The sequence below is a fragment of the Lolium rigidum genome, chromosome 2 (genome assembly GCF_022539505.1).
Source record: "Lolium rigidum isolate FL_2022 chromosome 2, APGP_CSIRO_Lrig_0.1, whole genome shotgun sequence".
In the NCBI taxonomy this organism is placed as follows: domain Eukaryota; kingdom Viridiplantae; phylum Streptophyta; class Magnoliopsida; order Poales; family Poaceae; genus Lolium; species Lolium rigidum.
The window spans coordinates 103,965,027-103,990,850 of NC_061509.1; the positions used below are offsets into that span (position 1 = coordinate 103,965,027).

Sequence of the window (25,824 nt, forward strand, 5' to 3'; positions counted from 1 at the left end):
CCTAGTTGATCCAAACCAGTAATAGCTTCTTCCTCCATGAACTCTCTATTTCTCTCCTCTACCAGCTGCCTCTCCCTTGCACTTCTTCTATGGTACACTAGAGGATGGGCACCAGGATTTTCTTCTGACCTTGAACCAGTGGACCTGCGACTATACTCCATGGTGTGCCTGCTGAGCACATTGCAAGTAGCTGTTATTTATATAGCACAAGACAACTAGCCAACAACAGAAAATCACAAGTTAACAGACATACTTCACAAGTTACTAGATACAGATAGTGGAATCAGAATCATTTCATTGTATATGCACTGACACTCCATGTCACTCAGACTCCAAAGAATAGTCATTCACTTGCTTGTCATGACATGCTTTATCTTCTTTTTATGCAGAATCTATTCCCTCAAAATCCTGATCCAACCCTGGACCCAAGCCACAGACAAGATCATATGGTTTATATGATGGGACAAGAGGTAATACATTACACTCCTTCTATTACTGCTATTAATCCATGCTCATATGATATATTGGACTAACTAAAATTAACTGTCCAGGAAGCAACTCATGTACGAATTGCTAGAGCACATGAACCACTGCCAGAAAGTGAGTTTGTTGTTAATGCCAGGGAAAGCATGCCAACACCAACAGGAAGGATGACTACTGCAACTACTAGAGGAAGAGCAAGAGCAAATTCACAGAGCGGGAGAGGCAGAGGAAGGAATAGGGCAACAGCTAGCACAGGTGGAGATTCAGCCAGAGGAAGAGCAAGGGGAAGATCTAGTACAAGAGCTAGCAACAAAATAAGTGCAGATGCCAGCACAAGTGGAACTGCAGACCAACCTCATGAAGCACCAGCTGGCAAGAAAAGAACTGGAGATGCTAGCACAAGTGGAATACATGATGCAGACCTGGAGATGCTAGCACAAGCACAAGTTACTGATGATGCACCTGTAGGCAGAGAGAGGACAAATAGAGGATACAGAACAGGGCTGGCAGTTTCTACTACCTGATGTTTGGAGATGACAATGCTTTCCCTGATTTAAATGAGGAATACATTCCAGAGATGAATGTACAAGAGATGCAACTAATCCAGAATGCACCATCACTAGATGACATCTAGATGTGATTCATATTGTCATAATATGGTGTGTGACAATTCTGAGAGAAGCACCATTTTTTGTCCTTATTTACTTTAGATTGTGCTATCAATTAAACATGTTCACTGTGGCACTTATGTAATTTGGATTTATAGCCATTGTGCTATCAATTACTGCCATGGAGGAATTGTGCTATCAAGTAAAGCTTAATATCATCTGATGTGCATCCAATTGCTGCCATTGTTTGCCACACATTTATTCTCACAGCACAAATTTTTATTTCACCAAAAACATGTACATTGATACAAAAATGGCTCACACAAAGCCCCTAATGAACAAAGCACAAACACAGTACAAGATCAAGCAACAAGCTACAACTGCATTTTTCTTCTTCCTAGATTTCCTTCTCTTTATCTCATTTTCCATTTCATTAAGCTTTTGCACTAGCTGTTTATTTTCTTCCTCAATGTCTCTGGAATTCCTGCTTCTAATCACACCATCATTCTCCAATTGATCCATTCTTTCCTACAAATTTGAAAAAACAAATTTTGTTCAAAATTGTGTACATAATTTTGGTTCAAGAAGAATTTAGGAACAGGGGAGGCACAAAAGGGGAAACAGCCGGAGACGACAAAGAAGCTTATACCTTTGTCAGCGTGGCAGCACCTCTCGTCGCCGTGGGGCAGTAGACGACCGCCGTCTCCTTCCATTCCTCCTCTACCCATATGCTTCCGCCACCGCCGCCATTGAGCTCACGGGGCACCATCGACGCCATTGAGCTCACGGGGCAGCTCATGTCTGCGGGGCACCTCCCTCGCTCCTCTCCGCGGGGAACCTCCCTCGCTCCTCTAGTAGGGAACCCACCGCTGCTCTCTCGCCGACCAGCTGCGCCTCTCCTCTCTCGCCGCCCGCCGCTCTTATCTCAGCTCAGCTCAGCTCACCTCTACTGAATAGGGTTGGAGATTCGTGCAGCCTACGTGCGACCGAGGATACCTGTCATGATCCAACGGGCAGTTCAGACAAGCTTGAAATAGAGAAAACAAAAAAAACAGGGGGTTATCAGCAAAAACAACACATGCCAGCGCGTCCAAACTGCCAGCGTGGATGACACTTGGCTGCTTCTGATTGGCGAGGACCATTCTTGAACCCGAATTGCAAGTTTCTGAACTAGGTTATCACCTTTTGCAAGTAGTAGGACCAAACTATCACATGCTATACAAGTTCCTGGACCATAGGTGTAATTAGCTCTTTTTTTTAAGTGCATCCAAGTCTCATCGTTGGAAAGTCTTTGCATCGTATTGGCCGTATCAGGGAGAATAGAGACCAGCAAACACTACAGAACGTATATGAATTGGGTTTCATTGACCTAGACAGTGAGGTGACCTTTTTACAATTCCAGCCACAGAGATCAGTTTACTTCCCTTTTGATGAAAACATTACATTGCCTCACTTTATATATTTTTCCCTCTATGCAAGCTATTTTAGCTTCTAATATTTGTAGCTCCATTTTTATGGTGTTACACACTGATCAGTCGAAGTACTCTTTTCATACGAACTAGTTTGGGCGCTATTATTAATCAAAAACCGTTATCACAAACAAACTGATTTTTGAATCTTTGCTTTCCCTTTAATATGATTTATTTTACCTTAGGATGTTATCAAGCATTGAACATCAGAAGTATTTAATGACGTTTCTATCTTTCTAAATAGCATGTTACTTAAATGATTTAATGATTTTTTGAAGGCTGGATTGGAGGACTAGCAGTGGAGGATCGAGTTGTGGTGTTGTTGAGCAATTTGCTTGGTTTTCTGGGTCTTGTAACAGCAGTATGCGGGGCCAGCAGCACAAGTGAAGTTCAGAGTCCTACTTTTCTGGGTAAAAATTCAAGGTCTAGCCTTAATTGGTTGTGCCTGGCAATGATTTAATTGAAGACATTGTTTTGAGAGCGATGACTATCTCCAGGGTGAAAACCTAAGATCTTTTGATCGGTGACGACGGTGCTTGTGCACCATTTTCTTGTTGGAGGCGTCGCTGGTGGAGAGCTTGAATTTAGGTGTTGTCTTGGTGGTGGTTGTGTTGTTGTTGCTAGGATTGGAGTTCCGCAGTGGGATTTTTTTCTTAGTTTTCTTTTTCTTTTTTGGTTGTGTGCATCTGTACTACCATTAGGTATTACGTTGTTGCAGAGACTGGGTGTAATTGGTATCTATTGATATTAATATATTCCCTTTATCGAAAAATGTTACTTAAATACCCTACTATCTATTATAAGTGATGTATTTATATTTTTAGATGACCAGCATCAATTACAAGAATTCAATTTTCATTATATGCTCTTTTCGTATGAATCCTGGCAGTTTTCTTCTATCCAAACAACATTTTTTGCTTCTATGCTAGGGAAATACAATGGAGGGATGCGTCCAGCTCACATTAGAGACCAGTTCACCAGTTCAGAAAATGACTGAAAGAAAATTCAGCTTAAACCTTTGAGACGTTCATCATTGCTGACGCAAGAACGAAAAACAGAACGGCAGATCACCCATACAGAATCAAAAATACTCAACTCACAAAGATCCAGAACATTGTTCCAGAATCTGAGGATTTTCGCCCGTCTGCATACAATGCAAAACCATTGAAAACCCTGCAGACACGTACAGGAGACGAGACCTCTTATCAGGTGTTCATTTTACTGTACACGAAATCCATTGCTTATTTATTCGTTCTCTCCTGTTATCTTCCTTTTTTTTTTCCTTCCGGTTGTCACATCCTTTACAATGTAATATACTGACATGGATAGTTTTCTCATCTAATATAAGATGTTGTTGGGTTACTGACGATACTAACCGATATTATTCCATCAAAGACAAATCAAGACCCAGAAGAAACATTCATTTTATCGATGCAAGCACAATCTCTAGCATCACCATCTATGCCAATAATTTGTGAAGTTTTCTTGCAACATCATAACATTATGCAAAATACAGTCACTAGCATCAACAATTGTGCCAATAAATTGAATATTACTCCAGAGATATTTGACATCCTAGAATTCTAGAGATATTTCACATCCGAGACATTTCCATTCCAGAGATATTTTAGTTAACCGTTGGCACGTCAACATACACATTCCAAAGATATTTGACATCCGAGACAGGTGTCATGCACTAAGCACCAAATAAGACAATCTGTATGTTCCTATGAGAACTAAGAGCATCCCCACTCGTTGGCGCTCCCCACGCCCAAATCCGGCGAAATTTTCGTCCGGATTGGAGGAAGATTTGGCGTGGGGAGTAGTAGTTTCCCAGCCGCGTGCCCAGGCGAAGTCGACGAGGCGAATTGAAAAAACAGAAACTTGACAAACTACGGCTAAAAACGGGTGAATATAGACTAAATTTAATGATATTTATTACATTACGGGAGGAGTTCATACATAGAGGCCGAATTCGACTATATTTCGAATTCGGCTAGGGGAATGCAAACGCTAATTTTAAAACACGGCGCTCTACATGCCGAAATGGCGGTAGAACACCGTGTAGTCGCCGCCGTCGTCGTCGGAGCCGTCGTCGTTGGCCTTCGGCTGCGCGGCCTGGCTGCTGCTGCCCTGGCCGGCGTCTCCCCACCCCGGGGACGGCTTGTACCAGTCGTCGTCGGAGGACTCTGTTGGATAATTAGGCACAATTTCCATGATTAATTCCAGAATATAAAACATGATGGCAGCAACTACTAACATGTGAAACTCAAACATACTAGATGCATTAATCAACATGAGTAGCAGCAGCGCAAACGGTAAAGCATCCATCGCTAAACGGATCGAGATATGTCGCACGTACCGATCCGGTGGTGGTGGCGGTGGAGGTGTAGCGGACGATGTCGCAGCAGTAACGTTGTTGATGACAACGTTGTTGACGACGGGGACGACGGGTCGAAGTAGACGGCGTTGAAGACGACGGTAGGCAGCACCGCCCGACTTGGACGGAAGGCGACCCGTGATGAAGAGCTTGAGCGAGCCGCGCGAGCGCTTCCCAAAACCTAATTCGCCCTCTCCCGTACAGGATCGCAAGGACGAGCGGTTCCGGAGACCTGCTCTCCCGTTCGCCGATGCACGTCGGCTCGCGGGATGGAGTAGGCTACGATGGCGGCGCAAGCAGAGAGAGGTGGAAACCCTAACTCGTGTATTGAATGTATTCCTGCGGTAGCCGGGCAGGAGATTATATAGGCTCGGGAAACCCTAGGCAACGTGGGCCACGCCCACGTCGCACGAACGTTTTGAGTCGGTTACAGATAGCCCACGATCCGGGAGCGACCCGAACCGACTAACTGCGACGCGTCCGTCTAGGACTCTGTTCGTTTTCCTGAGCTGCAAAAAGTAAGGAAAGTCTCGGCTCGAGGCTCAATCCACTCACCACGAGCGCGGCGCGCGTCGTGACGTGTCGTGTCGAGACGAGACGAGCGAGCGAGGAGGAGGAGGAGCGCGCGTGTAGCACTCCTATTCTCACTCACTTACTAGTGGTGGAACAACCCACCTTATAAGGTGGTCTAACTTCCTCCCAACTTTCCATGTGGGACTAAACTTCCCACCTCTTGCCACTCCCTAGTGAGCTGCCACCAACTTGGGCTCAAACTCACAAGGCTGCCACTATGTGGGCTTTGAGATTTATAGGAAAAACTGAAATCTAATTTGGGCCACTAAAAATGGGCCCAATATTTCAACAATCCCCCACCAGATCTCAAATCCCATTTAGAGATTTACCAATACTCGCTGCTTGTTTATATACCAGTGTTTCAGCGGAGACTGTTAAGTTGAACTTCCGCCTAGAACCTTAAGCTACATCCACTCACACTTGAACAATGGACTAAGCCTTGAATTGCAAGTTTTGCGTGAACAGGATTTCACTCAAAGTCATGACCAGTACATGGCTGCCAGTAGCCTACCCCGCGGGTGAAGCATATGCGTCATACTTCATGGTCTCTTCATGAGTTTACTAGAGATCACCCAAATCTCATAGATTGCGACGTTTAACAATCGGACTCATATAGGTGTGTTATTTCAAGAATGCTCGTAGGACGAGCATCTTTGCTAAAATAGCCAACATAAACACATTAAGGCTTGTTGCCAACCTGCCTTACAACAGACTGAGAGTTGTGCATCTTCACATAGAGAGGGTTACATAATACTCTCCTCAATTAAACCACTAGTTTGTTCTTCCCGGGTCCTAATTCACGGGATCTCCGATCACAAAGGTTGGGTTACCACTATGGTATAACATCAACGGGTCTCAAACCCATCTCCTCGATGCACTTTCTATCACATTACGTGATAGTCCCTTTGTAAAGGGATCTGCCAGGTTTTTGTCTCGTTTGAATATATGTAACAGCTTATTACTCCGAGTTTCGCAATTTCCGACGGACTTCAAACGTCTCTTGACATGCCTTGATGACTTCGCGTTATCCTTAGAATTGTTCACTTTGACAATCACAGTTTGATTGTCACAATTCAAAAGGATTGCCGGAACAGGTTTTTCAACCACAGGCAAGTCCATCAAGAGCTCACGCAACCATTCCGATTCAACGAGTGGTTGTGTCTAAAGCGATAGAGTTCCGCTTCCATAGTTGACCTCGTCAATATGGTTTGCTTGCAAGATCTCCATGACACTGCGCCACCTCCAAAGGTAAATACATACCCACTTGTGGCGTACAGATCAGCTACATCTGAGATCCAATTCGAATCACTATATCCTTCAAGCACAGCTGGATGCCCTGAATAGTGAATCCCATAACTCATTGTACCACATAGGTAGCGCATGACCCTATCAAGTGCATGCCAATGATCAGTACCCGGGTTTGACATGAACCTACTCAACTTGCTAACAGCAAAAGAGATGTCGGGTCTAGTCGCGCTTGCTAAGTACATGAGTGAGCCAACGATCTGAGAATATCTCAACTGATCTATGGCAATCCTCCGGTTCTTGCGTAGTGTCACACTGGGATCATAAGGTGTTGAAGAAGGCTTGCTATCAATATAGCCGAACCGGCTCAAGATCTTCTCAACATAATGGGATTGCGTTAGAGTAATCCCACTCTCATTCTTAATAAGCTTGATGTTCAGAATTACATCAGCTTCTCCCGCATCTTTCATATCAAAGCACTTTGACAAGAAAGACTTGACCTCGTGTATTATTTTCATGTTTGTACCAAAGATCAGAATATCATCCACATACAAACATAGTATAACACCTTCGCCCCCACCATGGCGATAGTAAACACACTTGTCGACCTCATTGACAACAAAGCCTACGTAAGTCAAAGTTCTCGTCAAACTTCTCATGCCATTGCTTAGGTGCTTGTTTCGTGCCATATAAAGATTTCAGCAACTTGCACACCTTTCTTTCTTCACCTTTTACTACGAACCCATCAGGCTGATCCATATAGATTTCCTCTTCCAACTCTCCATTAAGAAAAGCTGTCTTTACGTCCATTTGATGAACGATAAGACCATAGGAGGCAGCCATGGACGAGTAGTACTCGAATGGTGGTAAGTCTAGCGACAGGTGAATAGGTGTCGAAGTAATCTTCGCCTTCTCTCTGCGTGTAGCCTTTAGCTACAAGCCGCGCCTTGTACTTCTCAATAGTACCATCAGGTCTTAGCTTCTTCTTGAACACCCATTTGCAGCCCACAGGCTTGCATCCATGGGGTCGCTTCGATAGCTCCCAAGTTCCATTAGAAAGAATCGAGTCCATCTCATTATGGACAGCTTCTTTCCAGTCATCTGCATCTGGAGATGCATATGCCTCTGCAATGGACGTGGGAGTATCATCCACAAGGTACACAATGAAATCATCACCAAAAGATTTTTCAATCCTTCGTCTCTTGCTTCGTTTAGGAGCTTCATTGTCATCCTTCTCAGTAACATTCTCATGTGATTGTTCAAAATACTCATTAGATGTACTAGACTCAGGAATTATCTCAGTAGAAATTCTAGCAATGCTATGCATATCTTTCATAGGAAACATATTCTCAAAAAATGTTGCATCACGAGATTCCATAATAGTATCAACATGCATATCAGGTACCTCGGATTGAACTACTAAAAATCTATATCCTACACTCCGAGGAGCATAACCTAGAAAGATACAATCCACTGTCTTTGGTCCAAGTTTGCGCTTCTTAGTAATTGGAATATTGACTTTCGCCAAACATCCCCATGTGCGCAAATACGAAAGTGATGGTTTTCTCCCAACCCACTCCTCGTAAGGGGTTTTATCTTTATTCTTGTTAGGAACTCTATTCAGGACATGACATGAAGTCAATAAAGCCTCCCCCCACCATGCCTTAGATAAACCAGAGAGTGGCTAACATGGAATTCACCAAGTCGGCCAGCGTGCGGTTTTTCCTCTCGGCAACCCCGTTTGATTGGGGTGAATAGGGAGGCGTCCTCTCATGAATAATGCCATGTTCCTCACAGAATTCATCAAAGATTTTAGGAAAATATTCGCCACCACGATCCGACCTAAGACGTTTGATCTTTCTCTCTAGTTGATTTTCAACTTCGGCTTTATAAATTTTAAAGTAGTCTAAAGCTTCATCTTTAGTTCGCAACAAATAAACATAGCAAAATCTAGTCGCATCATCAATCAATGTCATGAAATATCTCTTTCCACCTTTTGTCAACACACCATTCATCTCGCATAGATCGGAATGTATGAGTTCTAGAGGTGCCAAGTTTCTCTCCTCGGCCGCCTTGTGAGGCTTCCGAGGTTGCTTTGATTGCACACAACTATGGCACTTAGAACCTTTGGCAATGGTAAAATTCGGAATTAAACTTAAACTCGGATAGCCGAGACATTAAACCAAAACTAATGTGACATAAACGAGAATGCCAAACACTCGGTATCATCACTAACATTGCCACAAATATGGTTCACGGACTTATTACTGAAATCGAAAGCGAAAAGCGGAACAAGCCTCCGCACTCATAGCCTTTACCAATAAATTGTCCAAACTTGGAAACAACTACTTTATTCGACTCTAAAACAACCTTAAACCCATCTCTCGCATAGAAGGGAGCCGCTAACGAGATTCTTGTTCATAGTAGGGACATGCTGCACGTTCCTCGCCTGCACGATCTTCCCCGAAGTGAACTTCAGATCTACCGTGCCAACACCACGAACAGAAGCATGTGACCCATTCCCCATCAAGACGGAAGAATCCCGGGCGACCTGGTAAGAAGTGAACATGGATATGTCAGACACACATGAACATTAGCACCCGTATCAATCCACCAACATGGAGATTGAAATACCGAAAGAACGATAAAGAGATTACCGTACCCATCAGCATTGCTAGCGGTCACCGTGTTGACTTGCCTCCCCTTTTTCTTGCGGTCCGCCCTCTCCGGACAGTCCTTAGAAAAGTGGCCAGCCTCTCCACAGGTAAAGCAGCTCGGATCTGATTTGTTTATCATCTTCTTCTTCTTGAAGGTTGTAGTCTTCATAGGCTTATTGAAGGAGGGCTTGTTATTCCCTTTGTTCTTGCTCGTAGGGTTTCTTCGCACCATGTTGGCGCTAGATCGACCCTCTCCTTTCTCGCGTATTATCCTTAGCCCGAGCTTTCTCCTCAACATCAAGAGACGCTATCGATTTTCAATCGATATCTCCCGTCTCTTGTGTTTGAGAGTTGTGGCAAAGTTCCTCCATGAAGGGGGCAACTTAGCGATGATGCATCCAGCCACAAACTTGTCGGGTAAGGCACACTTAAGGAGTTCAAGCTCTTTCGCAATGCACTCGTATCTCATGAGCTTGTTCGACTACTGAACGGTTGTTAACCATCCCGATGTCATGGAAGCTCTCCATGATGTACGAGTTCATCTGCTCGCATCGGTTGCACCGAACTTAGCATTCGGTGCATCCCAGAGCTCTTTACCATCTGTTAAGTGCATGTACACATCACACGGACGATCAGCAAGAATACTCGTAACGCATCCGACGAAGAGAGTATTGTTTTCCTTGAACTTGTTCGATCTTGGTCAGATATAGTTCCTTCGAGTAAACCATCGGCAACTTCGAACACTTTCGGATGAGTAAGCCGTAGCATGGCCTTATACTGCCACCTCTTAAAGTGCACACCGGTAAACTTATCCGGCCTCAATGCATCGGAAAAACCAGCCATTGTTAACTCAGGAAATTGCCTACAATTAGGTTTTTGGATTGTTGGATAATTAGGCACAATTTCCATGATTAATTCCAGAATATAAAACATGATGGCAGCAACTACTAACATGTGAAACTCAAACATACTAGATGCATTAATCAACATGAGTAGCAACGAGCGCAAACGGTAAAGCATCCATCGCTAAACGGATCGAGATATGTCGCACGTACCGATCCGGTGGTGGTGGCGGTGGAGGTGTAGCGGACGATGTCGCAGCAGATAACGTTGTTGATGACAACGTTGTTGACGACGGGGACGACGGGTCGAAGTAGACGGCGTTGAAGACGACGGTAGGCAGCACCGCCCGACTTGGACGGAAGGCGACCCGTGATGAAGAGCTTGAGCGAGTCGCGCAGAGCGCTTCCCAAAACCTAATTCGCCCTCTCCCGTACAGGATCGCAAGGACGAGCGGTTCCGGAGACCTGCTCTCCCGTTCGCCGATGCACGTCGGCTCGCGGGATGGAGTAGGCTACGATGGCGGCGCAAGCAGAGAGAGGTGGAAACCCTAACTCGTGTATTGAATGTGATCCTCGCGGTAGCCGGGCGAGGAGATTATATAGGCTCGGGAAACCCTAGGCAACGTGGGCCACGCCCACGTCGCACGAACGTTTTGAGTCGGTTACGGATAGCCCACGATCCGGGAGCGACCCGAACCGACTAACCGCGACGCGTCCGTCTGGGACTCGTTCGTTTTCCTGAGCTGCAAAAGTAAGGAAAGTCTCGGCTCGAGGCTCAATCCACTCACCACGAGCGCGGCGCGCGTCGTGACGTGTCGTGTCGAGTCGAGTCGAGTCGAGACGAGACGAGCGAGCGAGGAGGAGGAGGAGCGCGCGTGTAGCACTCCTATTCTCACTCACTTACTAGTGGTGGAACAACCCACCTTATAAGGTGGTCTAACTTCCTCCCAACTTTCCATGTGGGACTAAACTTCCCACCTCTTGCCACTCCCTAGTGAGCTGCCACCAACTTGGGCTCAAACTCACAAGGCTGCCACTATGTGGGCTTTGAGATTTATAGGAAAAACTGAAATCTAATTTGGGCCACTAAAAATGGGCCCAATATTTCAACAGACTCGAGGTCGACGACGGGGACAGCGACGCCGGATGGAGGTGTCGCAGGACGGCGGTACCGCGCGAAGTCGTCGTTGGCGGTTGGAGCGGCGCGGGCGGCGAGTTGGCGTGCGGCGGCCAGGTCCAGCGAGCCGCCGCTGCTGCTCCTCCTCCCGGCGCTCCCGGTCGCGCCCGGCCCGGTCCGGTGCGGCGTCGTCCGCGCGCTTCTCCTCCTCCATGTCGTGCAGCGACCCGGCGATCGCCTCCGCCATCGCGGCGTCCTCCGCGCGCTTCGCCTCCTCCTCGGCGAGCCGGCTTGCGGCGGCGGCCTCTTTCTTCGTCTTCTTCTTCCGGCCGTTCGCGGCGCGGAAGGCTGTTCTCGGATAACGAGGGCGCCGCTGCCGCGCCCTCCGGTCGCCGGCGGAGACGCCGGCTCCTTCTTGACGCGCACCGGCGTCGAAGGCGACGTCGCCTCCTCCTCTTCACCGGCGCCAAGGATGACCTCGGCGCCGATCCGGAAGACGACGAGCCGGCAACCATGCGCCGTGGCTGCCAGACGTTTCCCCGACGGCGGCTCGCCGATGCCCTCGATGCCGATGGAGGGGGCATCGTGAGCACCGGGAAGTTGCCGCCCTCGATGTGCTCAAGGACGGCCTCGAGTGTCCGGCCCGGCGCGCTCCACCACCGTCGGCGGCCCACGGCGTTGTTGCGCGCAGGTGGAGGCGGCGGGCCGTCGTAGGCCGCCAGCTCCCGCTCCCACCGCCGGAGGAAGTAGGAGTTCCACCGCGTGTAGTTGTCGGGGTGGTGGCGCGGGTCGGCGCGCTCCTCGTCGGTCATCGTCATCCTCGCCTCCTCGATGGCGACGTCGAGGGCATGGCCCCGCGGCGGCGGCGGGATCGGAACGCCGCCGACACTTAGCCGCCGGCCGCCTCCGGGAGGCCTCGTGTCCCGGCGGGCAGGGGTACCCCGCCTGGTGGAGGAGGTGCCCCTCCCACGTGTGCGCGACCGGCGGGGGAAGCCGTTGTTGGCTGCGCCGTCGTCGCCGTAGAACGCCATCTTGGGAGTAGAGGGAGAGTGGAGGGAGAGTGGAGGGAGAGTGGAGCACGGGGTACGCCTCGCGGTGATCGGACCGGCGTATATAGGCGTGGCCGGCGCGGGGATTAAATGCCGCGTGGATTGCGACGCGTCCGCGGCGAGCCGACCGGCGGCGGCCTTTAGTGCGCGCGGAAGACGATGCGTGCGCGGAAGACGACGACATTAACTCGCCGCGTGGCCGGCGAATGCGGACCGGCGGCGGGCTTTTACAGCGCGCGGAAGACGATGCGATGAGGACGACGATCGGCTTCTCTCGCCGACAAGTTGGGGCCACCGGACGCGCGGGAAGTTTCCTCGCCGTTTCGCGCGCTTTCGTTTCGTCCGGAGTCCCCGAGCGCTCCCGGGGGCCGGGGATGGCGTGGGATCGCCGGATGGATTTAGGCCCAAATCCGGACGAAAACGAGGAACCGGGGGCGCGACTGGGCCGAATTTCGCCGTCCGGATGGAAAAAACGCTCGCCGGGGGCCTGTTCGGGGGGACGAGTGGAGATGCTCTAACTACTACTCCATTATGCAAGATCGCGCACACAAGAATGATTGGCAAGGCGCAGGAAGTGCACAGGCTGAACCAGTCAAAACAACCCTCAACTGGTAGGATATTCCGCAACTAGTTGCGCCCGCACCCCATTTTTGTTCTGACATTTTCAAGTTTCCAAAAAATGCAAACTAAAACTCTAGATATACATTCTATTGTATCTTGTGCATCTGTGAAATTTCATCCAGAAATATGTCAAAATGTGGCCTACACAAAAAGAACAAATGATGTGTAAATAGTACGTGACACTATTTACGTACGTCTTCTCTTTTTTACACAGGTCACATTTTGACATATTTTTGGATGAAACTTCACAGATGCACAAGACACAACACAATGTATGTCTAGAATTTTAGTTTGCATTTTTTGGAAACTTGGAAGTGTCACAACAAAAAATGGGGTGCGGGCGCAACTAGTTGCAAATGAGAGTTTCCCTTCTAAAGAGCCAAGGGCCGAACTTGTGGTACCTCCTTACACACTGCTTTAAATTATCACCAACAAAAGGAATAGTCAGCATGATTCACTAATTCTCGAACAAATCTAGCATACTTAGGGAAACCGTGACAAGTTAAAGCTAACTATTACAGAGGTGAATAATCCTCACGACTGGTGGTTCATGTCATGCAAGAATTGTTGGATGAAAACAATTCTCAACGGAAACATCTACGCACTAAGTGTCCATGCATAAAAGGAGTGCACAGGTAAGCCACTTTGTAGCTTCATAAAATAGCTCATATGAACGAGACTAGCCCTATAGCTTTAAAGAAATAAAGAGCCAGATCAAGTAACGATGTTAGTATACATGTACAACTTCTCTGTTAATGAAAAAGACAATGAACCTAACGAAGATAAAAAAAAGAGGTAGGACAATTCATGTTTTTTGACTTACAGGCCATGAAGCAATCTTGGTCATCGTAACTACGAGAGGCTGAGCAGATTATGTGCCTCTGCTATAAATGGTACAGTGGGAAAGAAATGCGCTGTTACTACCGAAGTCGCGTTGGATGCTCTCAACGCCGACAACTTAACATTCCACGTCTCAACTTCTGAATGTATTAGCACCACCAATTCAGCAACAGCATCCACCAGTACTTCCGAACTGCCAGCGAACAGTGATAAATCTACATTGCTTGACTTCAGGGTAACAACAAAAATGAGAAAAATCCATCACCAGATAACATAAATTCAGGGACAACACCTACGAAAGACATCATTGAAACAACTGATTCAGACTTAAGATAGGTGGACAAGCATAGCAACCAATAAAGTCTTTGAATTCTTAGCAATGACTTGACCTAACACGCTCTGAATATTTCTACATCTGGACATGAGCTCTACAGCCGAGGGCAAAAAAGAGGAAAAAACAGGATTCAAGCGTTACACCAACAAAAAACTGTACCTACTCACAGCAATGCCACAGGAACGTAACTAATCACACTTAGACTCTAAATTTACCAGCTACCAATTTTTTACTGTGCAATTCAAGAGAAAAAGAATGCATCCAAGCAACTATTCCCAATCAAAAAAGGAGCTTAACATTATCATGTAAGCATCTCAAGTAGCCGTCAACTGAGTTGCTCACTTCAGCCTATTTTCTTTTTTCCCAGGAGATGGCAAATTTCTGTCTATATCACAAGGTCGATCTAGCTTAAGAACAGAAGACGAGAGAGAAGATAAACAGACATCCTGCACGAAACTTTTTAATCCACTGATTTCAGTCGCCATAAAAAACATGTATATTACCACTACCTATGTATCCTGCTACCAGTGTGTTGTAAAATAAGTAATAAATGTCTTTACCCTAAAAAAAGTAATAAATGTAGCACCACTGTGATATATCCTGATACCAGTGTGTTGTAAACTTAAGTACCTAGCTATCCATATACTGTTCGCTTAGTTATTCTATTCCGCCTGTCTGGACTTGCCGCTGTAATCTATTTATCAGGGTACTGTAATGGTACCTACTCATACAATCTTAGATTGTTGTTGCTTCTATTTTATACAAGGCTCCTGACAAGTAGCCGATATCAGAACAATATCCATACATCATGAACTAGATAACTATTGTCGAAACTTGCAATGGACATCAAAATGGCGCCTCGAAGAGAGATTATCAAATCTGGTGCTTCGACACCATGGTTACCGGCAGGGGCTTAACTCAGCACTCTAGTTTATGCATTCAAATGTATGCTGCCTCCCCGAAGCTTCCTAGTAGAAAACTAAAGATGGAACTAGTATAATACCACGATTGGTAACCTGAAGTCGCGGAATCAGGTGGTATGACTATGAACGATCAAGGGGTACCAGCACAGAAGTGGCGGAATCAGGTGGTATGACTATGAACGATCAAGGGGTACCAGCACAGATCTAATATCACTATATCAAAGCTGAAAGAAAGAACGAGGTATGCAGTTTGAGTGCAAAAACCAGGCATGACAATAGAAAAAATAAGCTCACTAGATACCACCTATTCCTTTCAGGATTCAGAGACGAGAAACCTTCAAGTTCGTAGTTCAACTGAAGCCACTGTTGAACCACACGGCACTAACACAAAGCAGCAACCTAAGCAATCAAGGTGAGGAGGAGGGGGAGGAGCTGTGAGCTTTGGTGTACTCCTCCAGCTCTGTCTTGTATGCTGCCATCCCTAGGGCCGCCTTATCCGTCCATGCCTTCTTCTCCGTGCCACTCAGCTCCTTCCACTTCACCGAGATGAGCGCGTTAAGCGTGGAGTTGTTTACACCAGGGCGCTCCTCCGTTAGCTGCTTCCTCGCCTCCTTGCTGAAGAGTAGGAAGGAAGAGGCAGGCTTCTTGGGCCTGTTCGGGTCCGCGTTCTCCTGCTTCTTCTTCAGACGCTTTTCCTTGGTTTTCTGATCAAAATCCAACAGTAGGATTGGTTAGTTACAACACATCAAGATTCATTGCAGAAGGATTTCATGGGGAGCTTTGGGTATACCTTGATTATGTTGTCTGCCTTCTCCTTCTTCTTGAGAAGCTGCAGAGCCTCATGTTTGAGGATCTTCTTCTGCTCATCCTCTTCCTTCTCCAAGCTCTCACTTTCCTGAAGCTTATTCTGCTTGTACACCTCCATCTGCTTCTGATACTCTTCCTTCTGCTTCCTGGCTACCTCCTCGTAGGGAGCCTTCTGAGCCTCCGTCATGCTCTTCCACTCCCCTCCAGTGATCTTACCAATCTGCAACAGCGCGAGAATTCTTACCAAATGAGTGGACGTAACATACACAGGAACTGAAACGGCTAAACAGTGGGTCCATTACCTCGGGCACATTCTTCTTCTCGGCGACCAGCGCAGCACGCCTCTCCTGCGAGTAGAGGAAGTAAGCCGACATGGGCTGCTTGGGCCTGGAGGGGTCCTTCTCCTTCTTGCTCTTCTTCTTGCCATTCTTCTTGCTGTCGCCCTCCTCGGCCTCCTGCCTGAACTTGAGGTACTGCTCGAGCAGCTCCTTGGCAGTCCACCGCATCTGCTCCTCCTCGAGCAGCTTCATCGCCTCGGCTTCGCGCTTCTCTTGACCAACCACCTGCAGGTACGCCTCCTTCTCCTGCCGGTACCTCTCCTCGTACGGCTGCTTCTCCTCAGCAGTGAGGGTCTTCCATTTGGCGCCAAGAGCGTTCCCCACCTCCTTGAAGTCTGCATCCGAGCTCTCCTTCTTGATCTGGAAATCAACACGGTAGACAATTCATCAAACATGTGATAGGCAGGGAAGAGGAATCGAGGAGCGGTCTGCTATTGTTTCCAGGTTCGCACCTCGGCCCACTGGTCTTTGCACCACAGGACATATGCCGGTGCTGGCTTCTTCCTCTCGTTTCCAGCCTTGCCCTTCCCCTTATTCTTCTTCTTCTTGCCCTTGTCATCCCCTTCCTGGTCCTTGTCGAGCAGAGACTGGACCATAGGGAAGTTCTGCAGGAGAATCAAGATCAGACTAATTAATCCCAGCTAATTAAGAAATGAAATCTCGTAGGTTAAAAGTCAAAACACAAACACAGTGATGAAAAACAGATCGATGCAGATGCATACCATGGTGGGCTTGAACTCCTTGATGCGCTGCATCTTCTTGAGTTCCGCCTGGAGGCGCTCCTGCTGCTTGCCCTTGGTCTCGATCTCCTCCTCCTTCTTCCGGATCACCTCGTCCCGCTCCCGGACCATCTCCTCCGCCTTCTCCTTCTCCAGCCGCAGCTTCTCCATCATGCCCTGCAGCTCCGTCAGCTCGTCGGCCATCGACGGTGCCGCCGCCGCCTTTGCCCTGCCGCCCTTGGACGGGGCCCTCTTCGCCTTCTGCGTCGAGCCGGGCGCGGGTTCAACTTTCCCAGCGGACACCTCGGTGGCGTCGATGTCAAGCGCCTGGGCGGGAGACGTCCCCACCGGCTCGTCGGCCTGCACCGCCGCCGCTGCCAGCTTGCCCCTCCTGGAACTCGCCCGCTTCGCCTTCTGCGGCGGCGAGAGGAGGGCAGCGGCGGCGTCGGCCTTCCCGGCAGAGATGTTGACGTCGTTGTCGAGCACCGCCGCGAGGGGCTTGCGGCCCCGAGGGCTCCTCTTCCTCCCGGCCGCCGCCACGGTCGCCATGGATTGATTCGTGGTGGAGAGTAAGATGCAGATTCGTGGGTAACGAGATGGGATGGATTGGTCGGTGATCTGATTTGGCGTGTTTTTATAAGGGGAAGGGATTAACGGTCAAGCTTTTCAAATTTTGAATCGTCGTTACTGATTAGGAAGGTGACCTCATTCCTCGGCGCGTGAGCAACGGCTAACGGTATAACCACTGCCGTTTGGGACCCAGACGGCGCAGGGAGTCTGCTTGGAAGTTAACGCAATGATGATCCGATTCAAAATATTCCGAACGTTACGCGTGGGTGCGGCCTACAATCCCATGGATCACGTTGAGCTTATGGTGCTGAGCTCTGGTCTTAAAATGGGTTGCTATCTAGCGTATAATTTGTGGTTGAAAAGGTCTAAACAGCCTAACAATGGACAATCAAGGGAGAGATCCGCCCCCATTTGATTTTTTTTCTTTCATAGGAGTGAAGTATGGATGTGCTCTATATGCTACTTCATCTTAGTAACAGAGGGAGTACGCGATAAAAAATGATATCCTCATGTCAAAACAAAAACAGACATTTTAATATCTGTATTCTATATGTATATGTAAAAATATATTGGAGAAAACATAAGTTTGAAACAAATTTCGTGCGTACAAAGGCTTATTTAGGGTATCAAAGAAAAATCTGCCTTGTACATGAGATGAGATATATGTCTAATGTCTTGTATCCATGAAACTTTGTAGGCACATGCGAGATAGGAATATGTATGTTGTCTAGAAAATTCAAAGGTTTATAACTTTATAAGTATATATATTAAAAGATTTACTTCAACCTCGGAGCATATGCCCCAATCGGACAGGCTTTGGTGGTGTGGGCCGGAAACATTATGGGCTGCTTACCATGGGTTAAAAATTCATCGTTTACAACCAATTATTGCTACCATAGCCTAATAAATAAATAAGTCACTCTTTCATATTTTATATTTGTTTGTGAAGTGAGCCATGGCTCATTGATAAGGCATGTTTTCGTGTGAATCGTATTTCTTTCACCAACATCTGCTATAAATCTTGACAAGGCACTAGGTTTACCAACTGAATCTTATGAAGTTGGACACCTTGAGAAGGAAGCCAGGTGATGAGAAGTTACGCCCACACAAAGTGTCAAGGCAGATAGGCCACGTCCTCGACGGTATCTGGGAACATAAATAGGTCGTTTACCATGACACGAAACACGTGGTAATACATTGGCGCTTACGTTGTTGCCATCCACCATCATGAGTTATCACATATGTGATACATGGTCCACAACCAAGTTTGAGGCGATGTCTTTCTATGTCGCCCTTCCTCTGCTTTCGGTGCCGATGTGGTTAGTCTTCTCCTCAGAACAAAATATTTCATGCATATTTTCCCCGCATGAGAAGAAGCGTTGCGTCTATGTAGGAACACTCCCAACATCAATGGAGAACGTTGATACCTAAATGGCGGTGTTCACTAGTGGCATATGGGAAAATCTAAACCTTGTTGCTAGGTGCTGATCGGGGAGGTTGACGAAGCGTAGAAGATAGGGTAGTGAAGACTGGAGGTAAGAAGCTTGAGAGATTCACACAGAGGAATTGAGGGTGTGAACCGCGCCTAGACTCCCACGTATTGTACCATAGGGGAGTGGTAGTGGTTTGGATCCCGCACATAGTAGAGTTAATATTGAGAATCAAGGCCCTTTGCAACACACTACTTCGCTCAAACCTGAGACAAACAATGGTGTGTTGTACGATCAAGTTGTCACAGCTTTGGAATCTAATCATCACCATCTGTAAATTTCGATGACTTTGCTTCACTAGCACGCAAACTTGTCGTGTGGCGGGGACAGGTTAAACAATGACTATGTTGAAGCATTAAGACCACTAGCGAAGCTATGTTGAAGTCGGGGGGGGATCGCCCCCCTCCCCCCAGCCCATTACATTTTCCTGAGGGATTTATGTATATCTAGCCCATCCCCCACCCCCACCCCCAAGCTCCACCACTGCTTAAGACGACTCAGTCTAACATCGGTCCGACGTGCTGGGACTTGTAAAGGAATTGGGGTGCAGTCGAGCGAGGTGGCAAATGTTGTTGGGAAGTTTGGGGATTTAAGCATTCCGATGGAGATTTTGACAAGAGGGGTGGAGGATTTGACTCGGTGGAACGGGTCCAGTCCAGACTCGGTTCCAATTCGGTCTAGCTTGCCGATACTTTGCGTCACTTGTTATCCATGTAAAGCGTTTTGCTCTTCTTCATATTGGATATGATCTTTCACAAGAGTTCAGTTTTCTAAACGAGACAAAAGATTTATCTGTTCATTGATATAGTAGGACAGGATTTCATGGTTTATTTAGACGAAACAAATGTTTTAGAACGAAATGTAAACTTTCTCAATTGTTCAGAGATGAACTGGAATTAATTCCTTCTCGGTGAACGCACGATGTTTTTTTTACAGCAAACCGGTGGGCTTTATTAACTGGTGTATCTAAATTGCTGATGACCACAGAATATACAAAGTCACGTACACCATTGTGCCAGTACATGCCACTACCCTAGGCCAGACGAGCACCATGGGAGCAGGCAAGTACATGAGCCACCGAACTACAAATACGGTTACAATAACAAACTTTGATACCCCTCGAAAAAATACTTTGATTCAGAAAAAACTTCTCAGAAGATAAGTTGATATTTCACGCGAACCAAATCGTGATCACTAGACAGAAGAGCTTAGCGAAGAGTGGTTGCATCAGTTTCGGGTATGATCTTCCCCATTCCAGCAACAGGGGCCAACTCGATGGCCTTCAAGCAAGCTACAGTTTCAGCATGAAGTGCATCGACCATGTTCAGAAACTGATGCAACCACTCTTGCACAGTGCCCTGGAAATACCTGATACGAAAGCCCCATCCTCCATTCTGGGTGACGGGATATTGCACTGGTGCTCACCAAATTCAGTCACAAGGCGCTGAGTTGAGGATACAACCACTCAAGGAGCAGGACGAGGAACACCTGAACCTATACTATTCTGAGCATTCCACGGATTACTTCACGTGTAACCAGTTGTTATTAGTTTTCTCTGTTCTAAAGAAAAATTAGTCAAAGATGTCCATTCGTTACCCTTTCTCTAGTTCAACTTTAGCAACCACATATTTTTATCATTCCGTTGTGTATACAGCAGTTGTATTGCCTTCCTAATCCACTGTCTTAGATGCAAGCAACTTATGACAGAGCGAACAACAAAATAGAGTAAGAACGAAACACACACTTCAGACTTCCAGATATCTAGAATGCCAGAGCTCTCTCCATCCATACAGCTCTCCCAATGGCGAGTTCACTGCAATCATTCATACAACAGAGACGATACAAGTCACGGCAACACAACTTTTGTCTAACAACACACAACCTCTTCTGGCACCAGGTTTTTGCAATGCCCACTAGAAACTTCTAAACTGGCTAAAGACGACGACGCAGCGATCCTCTTGCTAGTCAGTTTCGTCTATCCAGTCACCATAGATCCTGCTAATCTTGTCGGGGCCTTTCCATTTCTGGATAGGCCGCTGTAGCTGCCCAGACCTTTGGCTGGCCAAGGTGGAACGCTGCGACTGGTTTCCTAAATGGTACACGTCTGCATGAGGGGGTGCCGCAGTGGATGCGGCAGTAGTTTCTGCCGGAGTTTTTGCAGATCCTGCAGCCTGCTTCGAGTCCGGAGTTAACGCAATGTCTCTGCCGTCAATGTCGACAAGCCCCCCACCGTACTTGTGGAGTTCTGCAAATTACAGCAAAGATATGTCAATAATGTAAAATAGATCAAGCAGGTTACGCTGCATCAAGGCACTCCCACTGATCAGGGCATTACACAGCAATTTATCTGATAATTACAAAAGCAGTATGAACTCAAAAGAAGGTCATACATATAGCAGCACAAAGTTATTAAATTACAGCAAAGATATGTCAATAATGTAAAATAGATCAAGCAGGTTCCGCTGCATCAAGGCACTCCCACTGATCAGGGCATTACACAGCAATTTATCTGATAATTACAAAAGCAGTATGAACTCAAAAGAAGGTCATACATATAGCAGCACAAAGTTATTAAATTACAGCAAAGATATGTCAATAATGTAAAATAGATCAAGCAGGTTACGCTGCATCAAGGCACTCCCACTGATCAGGGCATTACACAGCAATTTATCTGATAATTACAAAAGCAGTATGAACTCAAAAGAAAGTCATACATATAGCAGCACAAAATTATTAAATTACAGCAAAGATATGTCAATAATGTAAAATAGATCAAGCAGGTTACGCTGCATCAAGGCACTCCCACTGATCAGGGAATTGCACAGCAATTTATCTGATAACAAAAGCAGTATGAACTCAAAAGAAAGTGATACATATAGCAGCACAGAATTATTAAATATATAATTGCAGCCTTCTATGAGAATTTGAGCCAATACACATGAATCTAGCACTACATAATTTCACTTATCTTGCAAATACTCATGATAGACATAGACATAAAACAGAAAATATTATGCAAGGTAAGAACCTATATTGGAGATATCAATTGTCTACAGCTAATACTGAGGCAGCACAGACAAAAAAAAATAGGGAAAGTGGGCACCAGCTGCTATGACAACTAAGCAAAAAAACCAATAGACCAATACAACATTCCAGCTACAACTAGAATGGTTTATTCTAAAGCCAGAGCATAAACAGATCAACTACAAACGATCACACAACAAGTGGTCATATTCATAACCCGTATAAGCTAATGAGTAATCAGTGAGATGATCAGGTTTCAGTAGGAGCTGGTTCCCTGATCTTGGAACAGAGGTAATATATTAGCACCAGTGGAAAATATTCTACGTTACTATATAAGCCTACATAAATGAAAATACAAACATGTATGTTAACAAGATCAGGGAATTTGTTGTATATGCTGGTGATACTACAGTTTAGGAGTGTTCGAGTACAGGTTCACTTCAACCGAGCAGAAACCGGTAGACAACGCTAGTTCAATTTCTCCAGTGCATCTGGCATCACTTTCACAGGTTGAACCCAACCTGTTTTTTAACACCCCTACTGCAGTCTGACAGCAACTATAATGATCAACCCAGTTGGATGACTCACCTGTTTACCAGTGGACTGAACCCGTGCAGATCACATAATTTTGAAACTAATTAAACTTGACATAATTTTGAAACTAATTAAACTTGACATGGACTAAGGGTAGAACATTTAACTTTTGTGACAATCTATCAGACAATGTCAAGTACCACGATGTACGTTCTGAACAGCCTTAAAACCTAAATTGACACAAAAGTAAGTGTGAGAATAATTTGAAAACACATATGGTGTATTATTGACAATTGTAAAGAAGGATTGATTATTTAAGTGCATGCAAGAAGTGTCAGAATTGACTAGTATTACAGGTTATATTTCAACTATAATTTGGGCAGTCTAATGGACATGAGTAAGTTCACAACATATTAAGAGCTCATTGTTTTATATCAAACAAGAACAAATTTCATGCAGAGATAAGACAGGAAAAAAAATCAGGGATTAAAGTTGTTTGTGCAAAAAAAAAACTCTCACCAGCAGCTCCATGAGCAAAGTGGCACTTGCTACCAAATGGGCAGTAGCCAGTCATCTCCCACTTGTTACAGATCCTCGTCTTCCAATTCGACGGCTTCAGAATTGTAGGTCCAGGCCCATTGGGAGAGGCAGCGGTAGCAGCAGCAGAGTTGTAGCTGCCCCCGCCAACCGACGGTGACAGGCTGATCGCCACGCTCTCGCGCGCCTTGGACTGCTCGTCGTGCAAGAAGGTGCACGCGTCTCCATAGGGGCACCCTTCCTCGGTGTAGAACTTCTTGCAGTGCCGGCCCTTGTAGGCCCTACCGGACGCGGTGTCACCAGGCACCACGGCGGAGGACGTCATGATGGGGATCTGGTGCTCCTCCCTCTGCTCCGACGCCTCCTCGTGCGCCGCCACGATCTCCTGCCAGTTGGGGGGCGGCTTGCGCAGCTCCTCCATCCCATGGGCGAAGTTGCAGTTGGTGATGTACGGGCACGTCCCCGCCCGGAACTTGCAGCAGAGCTTGGTCTTGAAGAACATCTTCCCGATGGCGCGCGACTTGCTCGTGCTCCCCGCGTCGCCGGCGCCGCCCGACGGCCCGCCGCCGCCCCGGGGCTTCTTGCCCGGCGGCGGCTGCTCGCTGCCGGCCCTCGACTGCGGCTGCGAGGAGTTCCTGTCGCCGCCATAGCCGCCCCCGCCAAGCCCCGGGTCGCCGTTCCACTGGCTGTTGTAGTCGTCCTCGGTGGCCCAAATCCCGGAGTCCCCGGCCGGGGGCGCCGCTGAGTTGGCCCAGGCCTCGGGGCCGGTGGCGTCCGGGATGATATGGATGGCGTTGGTGTAGTCCATGGCGGCTCGGCCGGATCTTGGCCGATGATGGGGCAACCACGAACCTCGATGAATTGGGGAATTTGGTTACAGCCCTAGCTACACGAACCCTAGTAGTTCTACAACTACTATTGGGGATTTTTTTTTCCATTTCCCATCTCCATCGCTATAAGAGCAAGTACAATAAGTCCTAGTCAGCTGGCTATAAGGATTAAACTACTATATTATTGCTTAGTTGGAGGAGAGAGAGGAGGAGAGAGAAGGAGAGTGGGCTCTTACGCAGAGAAGTTACTACAGACGTGCTCCCAAGCGACTTTGTGAGAGTGAAATGTGGCCATACATTGATAAAGTAGTACATTATTATAGCTCACTATTGTATATGTTGGCTCTAAGTTGGCTATAGATGACATGGTACTTGGCTTATAGCCAGCAGCTAGCTACACTATTGGAATTGCTCTAACGCTGGTCCACCACCTCCGCGATTTAATCCTGACGCTTGATTCTTCGTGATTCCCACATACACTCACGAAGCGTTATCTTGTGAATTGAAAAACTCCGCCCAAGATATGGATCCTCCCCGATTTAAGAGCTCTCTTTTTTTTCATTAAAAAAAACAGCTCTCTTTTTTATTGCTTCCTCGGACCTATAATATTTGTCTATCTAACAAGATAAAGTACTCATAGTCGTCTCAACCTTTTCCTCAACCTTTTCTAGATATGAATGTATCTATAACTAAGATGTATGTAGATATATCCATACCTAGACAAAACCAAGACACATATTTTCAGATGGAGGAAGCATTGTAGATCGCAGGATGTATAAACAATACTATAATATATTTATATGGTATATTTATACGGTATATTATTGAGTAATAGATACTCTAATAAAAAGAGCAACTACTAAGGTCTTCCGTCTCCCCCTTTTAAAACCATGATCTTATGTTTCCTAAAGACGACCACATGAAAGTAACATAGGTCAGTTTGGTTGCTCGCTTGTGCATGTGTGGAGATCTTCTTCCTAGAGCCATGATGGATTAGGCAAAATTCAAAGTCATGTTTTGTATCTAATTTGGATGCCAACAAGTCCATTTGCGCATCGTGGGAGAAAAAATGCACAACGTTTGGTTGGTTGCTTTAGGCTACGAGGAAATAGAGATGGTGTTTGCTTACGTGCATAAAGACGGGGTAGGATAACCTCTTCCCTGTGGGGTGAGGATAATAACCCATAGCAACAGCAAATAAGAAACACATCAAAATAGCACAACACATAACAAGAAGCACATCAAAATAGCACAACACATAACGTCAATACTCGAATATAGCATAAGATGGCAACAGCTAGTTCAGGACACGACGTTACGAACCAAGTTCAGGACACGAAGGTAAGTAAAAGTTCAGGACACAACGCTAACAACAAGTTCAGGACACGACGGTAACAAATTTCACTTGTCTATCATCGCAAGGTCAGGATCATGCTTTGGGCACTTGTTCACGATCTCAGTCATGGAGTAGTCGAAGATGGTAACCTTATATTGCCATCACTCACAAAATCAAGATCGGACACTTCTTGACCTTCAAGACGCTCAATGTAAATCTTTCTTTCAACTTCTCTCACCTTGATCTTCCATGAGCAGCCGGTGTTGGTCTTCAGCACAATGGTCATGGGGACGTTGCCAATGTACTACATGAAGCCTTCAGGATACGGCAACAGTTCTAGGCCAGGTGACATGACGACCTTGACGAAATGGCTTGGACCAGCACCGTCAAAAGTGCCCCACCTTCACAAGCCTTCCCCTCGGCCTCTTACGGGCGCTGCCTTTTGCAGCTGCGTTGGAGCTCCCTTGTCCCAGGTTAGGGACACTAGCAGCAGCCATG

At 46.7% G+C, this 25,824-nt stretch overlaps 2 protein-coding genes across 2 annotated transcripts; both read right to left on the bottom strand.

The window, feature by feature from the left end:
- Positions 1-15,417: 15,417 nt before the first annotated feature.
- Positions 15,418-17,554, bottom strand: LOC124687040 (high mobility group B protein 6). Its single transcript, XM_047220898.1, has 5 exons — positions 17,009-17,554; positions 16,739-16,891; positions 16,251-16,646; positions 15,932-16,168; positions 15,418-15,845 (listed from the first exon to the last, which is right to left on the bottom strand). The coding sequence occupies exons 1-5, from the start codon at positions 17,552-17,554 to the stop codon at positions 15,549-15,551; spliced, it is 1,629 nt and encodes a 542-aa protein (XP_047076854.1). The 3' UTR covers positions 15,418-15,548.
- Positions 17,555-20,791: 3,237 nt separating this feature from the next.
- On the bottom strand, positions 20,792-24,097 carry LOC124692190 (zinc finger CCCH domain-containing protein 56). The gene is made up of 2 exons (XM_047225514.1): positions 23,143-24,097; positions 20,792-21,310 (listed from the first exon to the last, which is right to left on the bottom strand). The coding sequence occupies exons 1-2, from the start codon at positions 23,966-23,968 to the stop codon at positions 21,027-21,029; spliced, it is 1,110 nt and encodes a 369-aa protein (XP_047081470.1). The 5' UTR covers positions 23,969-24,097; the 3' UTR covers positions 20,792-21,026.
- Positions 24,098-25,824: the final 1,727 nt, after the last annotated feature.

Excerpts from the sequence above, each read along its gene's own strand:
- LOC124687040 (XM_047220898.1), bottom strand. The coding sequence starts at position 17,554 with ATGGCGACCGTGGCGGCGGCCGGGAGGAAGAGGAGCCCTCGGGGCCGC. Across the intron at positions 16,892-17,008 it reads AGGAGTTCAAGCCCACCATG|AACTTCCCTATGGTCCAGTC; the intron begins GTATGCATCTGC and ends ATTCTCCTGCAG. Across the intron at positions 16,169-16,250 it reads AGAAGAAGAATGTGCCCGAG|ATTGGTAAGATCACTGGAGG; the intron begins GTAATGGACCCA and ends GCGCTGTTGCAG.
- LOC124692190 (XM_047225514.1), bottom strand. The coding sequence starts at position 23,968 with ATGGACTACACCAACGCCATCCATATCATCCCGGACGCCACCGGCCCC. Across the intron at positions 21,311-23,142 it reads CTTTGCTCATGGAGCTGCTG|AACTCCACAAGTACGGTGGG; the intron begins GTGAGAGTTTTT and ends TGTAATTTGCAG.